Source organism: Scomber scombrus, chromosome 13, assembly GCF_963691925.1.
Source record: "Scomber scombrus chromosome 13, fScoSco1.1, whole genome shotgun sequence".
Classification (NCBI taxonomy): Eukaryota; Metazoa; Chordata; class Actinopteri; order Scombriformes; family Scombridae; genus Scomber; species Scomber scombrus.
The window spans coordinates 11,214,302-11,221,770 of NC_084982.1; the positions used below are offsets into that span (position 1 = coordinate 11,214,302).

At 37.9% G+C, this 7,469-nt stretch overlaps 1 protein-coding gene across 1 annotated transcript; it reads right to left on the reverse strand.

Moving 5' to 3' along the window:
* Positions 1-226: 226 nt before the first annotated feature.
* Positions 227-6,114, reverse strand: mpc2b (mitochondrial pyruvate carrier 2b). The gene is made up of 5 exons (XM_062431388.1): positions 5,748-6,114; positions 3,495-3,535; positions 3,238-3,322; positions 2,755-2,866; positions 227-1,380 (listed from the first exon to the last, which is right to left on the reverse strand). The coding sequence occupies exons 1-5, from the start codon at positions 5,839-5,841 to the stop codon at positions 1,317-1,319; spliced, it is 396 nt and encodes a 131-aa protein (XP_062287372.1). The 5' UTR covers positions 5,842-6,114; the 3' UTR covers positions 227-1,316.
* Positions 6,115-7,469: the final 1,355 nt, after the last annotated feature.

Consider the following 7,469-nt stretch of genomic DNA (forward strand, 5'->3'; position numbering starts at 1 on the left):
GAAGAGCTCCAGCCTCCTGCATCAACTACTGGCCACTATTTTAGTAACACACTGGCAAGTGGCACTCAACTGATTTCTTATTGCACTTTGAAAAAGTTGGGGGGAGATTATATTGAATTCAAGGCATCATTGGCTACAAACTACAATGATTTCTATTTGTTACTTCTTTACTACCTGCAGGTTCTTCACTCTGTAAATACGCTGTATGTACCACCAATACTTATACTGCTGGTGTTAAACAGGATTTATTTTCATTACATAGCCATTACATTTCCACAGAGCCATAATGATCAACCCTCAAAGTGCCCTTTGTTCAAACAGTCAGCAGATCAAGTGATATTTCAAAGCGATGACATTAATTATTGCTAAAATTGTTCTGGGATTAAAATGAGTCACTTCAGTGAAAATATCATCCTTACACGAAAACATATAAAACACCTTTCTAAGAACAGAGGCATTGGACAGCGAGGTTTTGATTATAAATAGCCGTTAGCGGTTCCGTACCAGTATTTGCTAATTGACTCTTAAGTAACAATCAATAAAAAGCTGCACAGGTTTAAACATGCGCCATTGAAGTGTCCCTGATAAAGAATCAGAAAATAACAGCATATTTCTATACAGTTTGGACTAGAAAAGAAAGTTTAATCAAGTGGCATTAATTTATAAATTATAATTTTTCTCACATAAATTAAAATGATTAAAGCCATTAAAAATGGAAGGAATCATTACATGGTCGTCAATAATTATTTAATAATCACTCTGGTACAGATGCCGTGACTGTAACCAAATTATAAATAAGTAATGAAAAGATTAGTATGATAAAATCCTTCTTCATTTCATTTGGAAACATTCCTTAAACCACATTCAACACATATCCAAGAGTTACATAATTGGGAAATTATTGCATGAGGTAATGACTGCTACACCTGAACGACGACGGTGGAAAAAAGCAAAACTTCCCAGCGAGTGTGTGAGATACAAAGCACAAAGTTAAATTAAAGAATGCACAATTGTACAGTTTGTTGAATTGTAATACTTGTGCGTTGATGACCACCTTTCTTGAGTGTGTGTTGACTACAGTTAAAAAATGTATTTTTTTTGTCGTTGTTTTAAATACCCTGAGGAAATTTTAAACTTAAGGAAAAGTGCATATTTCCAACAGGGAAAACAGGCTAAATGTGGCAGAATAATGGTTATGGCATGGATGTTACGGAGACGACATGGGATGCAGAGATGATGAGAAGGGGCAGGTCGCTGCCCGGTGTGAAGTCTCCCTTTCGGTCCGCTGTGGACGAGCGTCGGCAACAGAGAAGCACTCAGGACTCCGCAGTGGACTCCGCAGCCTCTTTTTTCGCCAATGCCTTCTGTTCCTGTTTGTGACTGTAGAAGAAGAGAAGACACATTGTTAAGAATATAATTAGAGTATTTTATTTGCTGCCTGTTTGATGCGCTGCACATCAAGAAACGTGAGCTGTGAAAATGTTTTAATCATCTCCGTTCATTATGTCTTTAAACAAAATGGTTCAAAGGAATTCACGACATAATTAATACGAGTGATCGCTAATGATTCATCAATAGTCCAGATGAAAGAAGACCTAATGAAAATGTTGATACACTCATCTCTGTTGCCTTCAGATATTACTGTGCACCATCAGAAAGTGGTGACTCCTTTTTGTGCCCTGGATTTAGCTACATACAGGTCGCTTTACATCAGCGGTTCTCAAAGTGGGGTCCGAGTACCTCCAGAGGGTCCCCAGCACTATAATTGCCTCCATAAGTAACACAAAGATCATGAGTTTTGTATACTTTCTGTAATACAAGACATCTAAAGGCAAAAATGTTATCAGATGGGGGTTTGTGGTCTAATTAGTTTAGGCATCCACTGCTGTACATCACTAGTAGACGTTTACAGTCCAAGAGGAAACTACAGGATCAACTCAAGACTGCTGCACCTCTTGCATGTTTTTGTGTTAAAGAAAAAAAAACTTCATTGTTATTTACATTTAATCATCTGCTAAAAACATGCAAGAATTGACCATCAATGAAATACAAGCCAGTATATATCAAACAATGAATCTATTAATTGAAAAAAAAATAATAATTATTTGTAGCCATAGTTCTTTGTAATACATCCATCTTATCCTAAAAGATTATTATTATTAATAGCCTACTTTTAATTACATTTACCACTGAGTAATCTGCCAAACACGATTTACTATTGTGTTCATTTCATAATCACTCGCAGGTTTAAACATGAAGCGAGTTTGTACAGGTTAGAGACAAATGCTTGTGTGAACCAAGGAGGTGATTACAGCACACGCAGCAGAGTGTGTGGGTGCACTGAGGAGTGTTCATGAGCCACAACCTGATCTAACATGATCAGTTTTTACTCTAAAACAAGACTTCACTTTACTTATTTATCCACCCTCCCAAAGGAAAATAATGCTCAGTTGCAGCCCTACTCTATTTACTCTTGATGGACGTTGATGGCTGACATTGGAAAACCGTGAAAACATAAAAAATATGTTATACATTTACTACAACTGTCACTGTATCAGCTGCAATGCACTTAAGCTAAACATTAACTGTGATTTCATATCAGCGTGGACTAAGGAATCCTTAGTTAACAGAATGCTACAGTGTGCTTATCTTTGCATTATTTGTGATATTACATCATTGAAAGTGCTTTTAATGGAAATAACTGGGTCAGGACAGCGTGGACACTTTGCTGTAATTCACCATCAACATACAGACCTCCAAATCCTGTAGAGCTGCGAAGCTCCTGCGCTGCCCACAAAGAAGTTGACACAAAACAGGTTCCAGTTCTTTGGGATTATGACCAACGAGTATCTGGACCAGATGAGGCCTGGTGGAGACAGTGGACAGTAAGAGTGAAGGTCATGCACACACAGTTGGTGAACCAGAGTCTATGTTTTGGCAAAAGAGTAACAGATAAGATTTGTTTGACGAAACATATTGCAAAAGCAGACGCATCACACAACCTTTGCCACAGTTTGACGTGACAAACTGTCAATTAATATAAAGACAGATGAGTAACACCTTCAGAATCCAAACATTTAGACCAGGATGCCAAACATTCCCACACATTAATTTTAATAATGAAACAAGACAGACTTTATCAAATCAGCTGTAACAGGTGCAGGTTATATTTCCGTGGATCACATCATCTCTTTTTAAAAATTATTAAATTGAGACATTAAAGCATTAAAATCTTACCTGTGGCTGTCAGCACTCCGGACTGAGAGGTACTGAGTTTATCTGCTGGCCGAGTCATATCAGCTAATCCAGCTCCAACCAGGCCCTGTAGAGGTGAGGAGACCGTATTACCTTTCAGATCCATCACACCCGGCGGGGATGTATTTGTTGCATGTCAACAAACAAACGCTAATAATTACACACTGTGGACTGGTTTAGTCTTTCATGTCTATGGTTATACATGTTATACTGGTTCGACTGTATGAAAAGGCACTCACCCATTTGAACACCGGGGCCCAGAAGAAAACTGTTTTTGGACCTAGGATATAAAACATAAGAAAAATGAAAACAACAGATTATATACTTTTTTTTTTCAAGCTTGTAACACATACTTTGACACCTCAGTGTGTTCAAATGCACTGAAAAAACAAACTAAAATAAACTGTTTAATAATAATAATAACAATATGTGTTGTTTGTGTGACACCACAGCAGAGAAAAATAGAAGGGGTCATAACATGTCAGCCATCATTTAAAAATATTTGTCCAACACTGATCATCAAATATAAAATAATCAAATGAATCTGATAAAAGTCTTCCAACGCCAATAACTGAGCCCAGCCCTACATAAAAATTGACCTGTGAGATAGATATGTTCAACCAGTTGATATCACATAATATGATTTGATTTCACCAGGATTTTTTAAAGTGTGAAAAGATTGGACATAAAAGTCCAGTGAGTCGAGCACAAGTATCTGCGTGAAAGACATTTGGACGCTCCAGTGTGTCTGAGCTGCTGGGAGGAGATTTGCATAATCTTATTGATTTGCAGCACAGGGGAGGAAAATGTGAGGGAACATAAACATCTGCTGGTCTGGAGTCTCATTATCCACCAATGCTGAAGGCTGAACAAAAAGTAGGACGTCTGTCAGCGCAAATCATCTGTGAGGGAGTCGGCTTTTGTCACCGCCCCTTCATACCTGCTCAGAAAGTTGTCCTTCACACCCAGGGCTCAGATACCCTTGCACAGACAAAACAAAGAGTGTCACCAGTGACGCCAGAGACTCCTTAATCTCAGTAACCTCTAGTTAATATCAGAGCCAACGAAGGCTCAATGTGTGTGTTTGAGCTGCGCTCTTCAGTACGAACCAAACTAGATCAGCTGACATCTTACCTTCATGAAGGTTATAATGTTTACGTTTTATTGACACAGTGTTACTGAGGAGCCGATACATCTTTATGACCAGTTTACATGCTATAGTTTGTACTGTTGAACTGTATAGTGTCATGCAGAATTAAGTCCACAGTCATTGATGTTAATGGGGTGAATGAAAAAGTAAACACAGTGGTGCTGACATTCTCTTAACTGAACATTATAACATTCATAAAGATTTCAGAGTATCTTTGGACACATTGGAAAGACTATAATTTGAATTTTGAGTCAAAACTATTTTTTTTTTTTTTTTTTAAATTAGTCGATCGATATGACATTAATCTGCAAAACTACTTATGTGTTTCATCAAGCAAAATGTCACATAATTGCTGGTTCAGAAGCTTTTATGTGATGTGAGGATTTGCTGCTTTCCTCTAATGAATATTTGAAAACAATTTGAAGACGTCACATCTAGCTTTCAGTACTTGTGATTGGCTTTTTTTGGACATTAAATGCACCAAATGATTCATTAAATACATGGATAAGCAGATGAATCATTAAAGATAACAATCGGTTGCAACCCAGTCGGAATAGAAAGTAAAAATGATGGTAGTATGAGATTAGATGTGACTGTTAAGATGACAATAAAAAAGTGTAAAGCAACCACAGCTTAACCAACAGGACTGTCAAGTTCCTGTTGGTTGCTTTACACTTCAGATTGAATTTAAAAAGTCCTCCTCTATTCACAAATATGTTCTTGTTCCTCTGTGCAGAATGATGTGTGCACAGTTTGTTTTTACATTAATTCATAATTCATTTTACATTAGTGTTTCTCTGCTTATCAAAAATCCGATTCCAGTGGCAGACTGTGAAATCACAACCAGTGTTGAAACCAACTGTGGTCCAATATTCAGCTTACACAAGTGTGATGTGGAAACTTGAAGCCTCCAGTGAAAATAAACTACAGTGAGGTAAGAAACATCTTTTATCCAGCTGAACTTTACAAATCATCACTGTTTGCATATTTATAGATTATGGCTTTTTTAATGTAATTTTAAGAATTTTAACATTTGAGGATTTTTTGTGGAAAAACCAGATCAGACACACATTATTGATTCAAACTGAATTATTACTATATGTCTTCTAACAAGTATGGAGGGGATCTTCTTGGTTTTACTACTGACATTTACCCTGTTTCCCTGCAATAAACCGGCTCTTGCTCGCAGACTGAGCTGCTTAGCTGGTGTTATCCTGCAGATAACTGTAAAACATTGACTTATTAACAACAGAGGGCAGGAGCTGCTGTTATGCAGCCTGGATAAGTTCAGAGCATCCACATCACAAACAAAGCCCCAACCTGCTGATAAACTCTGTATTACCTGCCGGGTGGTTGTATAGAGGTCTGAGTTTGGAGGGCAGCATATGCTCAATCTTGTCCAAAATCCTGTGATAGGAGGCTCTCAGTGCAGCCATGATTGTAGATGTTCAGATGAAATGAGGACAGCTGGAAAAAGGAGCTTGAAGCTAGCTTGCGAAAAGGTAAGCTAGCTAACTATCTTTCTAAAAAGAGTTAACGGGGTTAAAAATCCTTTTTTCGATAAGTGATGTTGTCAGATACATAAATGTCCAGTTAGCTGAAAAACAGGAGAGGATGCTGCAGTCCAGTATTGACCTTCCCGGCAGCTCTGGGCTCCAGTTAGCTGCTAGCCGTCAGTAGCTTCTCCTGACCGACACGACGGGGTGACTTTCTGTACGGTGCAACCCAACCTGAGAGGGGCGGGGCTACATGGCTTCTCTACCGTCATTGGTCCGCCTGGGCTGGACCTTGATATGATTGGTTAAGAGGGGATTGTTACTTTTCTTGGCACAGGGCATCCCAGCTGGGCGGAGACGAATTTTACTGTAAAAATAACATTTCAGGTGTAATTTTTAACATTACAAACACAGTTTAGAGCTACATGTCAAAGATGGCGAACTATAGTTTGAATGCAAAGATTAAAAAAACATTTTGTTGCAAATGCTCTGATTTTAATGGGAACCGTATTGATTCACAGACGAATAGCCTACACATGTTTTCTATATTTCTTTGTGACTTTTTACAGATTTAGTAAATCTGTAAAACTTTATTGTGCAATGGAAGGAATATATTCTGCATAGTCGAGTCTTTAAATGGGGCTAGATTACCATGTGGGGAAAAATGGAAAATTGCCCTGAAGGGTTTTTGGAACTGCAACTTTTTAACATAGTAATTGTTACAAATATGCACAACTAAAGTAAAATACTACCTAATTTTTCTCGTCCTGTCATGTAGAAGGGCCCTGTGTCCAAACCTAGGTTTCATAATAGGGGCCAAACAGCCCATTTTTGCACTGTGAAGAAGATTCACAGAGTACACCCTGCTGGAAAATTCAGCTTGAGCTGGTAACTGGTTTGACCAGTTTGAGCAAGGTTTCTGACAGCTGGTAGGCCAGTTACCAGCACTGAGTTGGTTACTGGTTTACCAGCTATCAAAAACCTAACTCAAATTAGCTTAAACCAACTACACATAAATGGTCTACCAGCTGGTCACCAGTTAAACAAGCTTGAGCAAGCTGACCCAGCAAGATGAGCTAATGACTAGCTAGGGTTTGAATTTTACAGCAGGGTATTCATTGCTGCCCCTGTTTCACAGGTTGTTTTCAGTTCATGAATTTTGATTGACAGTATTTGATTGCACTAAAATACCCTCTATGGAGTTGACTGTTCAGTTTTTATGGTTAAGTACATTTTGTTTTAATGGTTTTAAGCCTATTTTTCATTTGTGAAAATTAACATTAGCATAATGGTAAATGCACTTTACTAATCAAGCGAGAGTCAGCTGTGGCAGCTCCACCCTCATTTGTTATATTTGAAAATGAAACCAAGCAATACATGAAACCTATTTTCTCCTCTAAAAACAAGAAGACAATAAGTTTGTGCACCTCCTTTAATGTATTTGTATAAATGAATAATGAATAATGCCATCTGGCTTTGTACAGCCTACTGTCTCCTGGCATTTTGATTATCTTGTTTATTTTATTGTAATTGATTGATGACACTTGAATGTTTTCTTCATTCAACTT

What these genes read in the sequence shown, in the direction of transcription:
- mpc2b (XM_062431388.1), bottom strand. Translation starts at nt 5,841, where the DNA reads ATGGCTGCACTGAGAGCCTCCTATCACAGGATTTTGGACAAGATTGAG. An exon ending in GGGCCCCGGTGTTCAAATGG is followed by an intron (nt 3,323 to 3,494) that starts GTGAGTGCCTTT and finishes TCACCTCTACAG; the next exon opens with GGCCTGGTTGGAGCTGGATT. An exon ending in CGGAGTGCTGACAGCCACAG is followed by an intron (nt 2,867 to 3,237) that starts GTAAGATTTTAA and finishes TGTCTCCACCAG; the next exon opens with GCCTCATCTGGTCCAGATAC.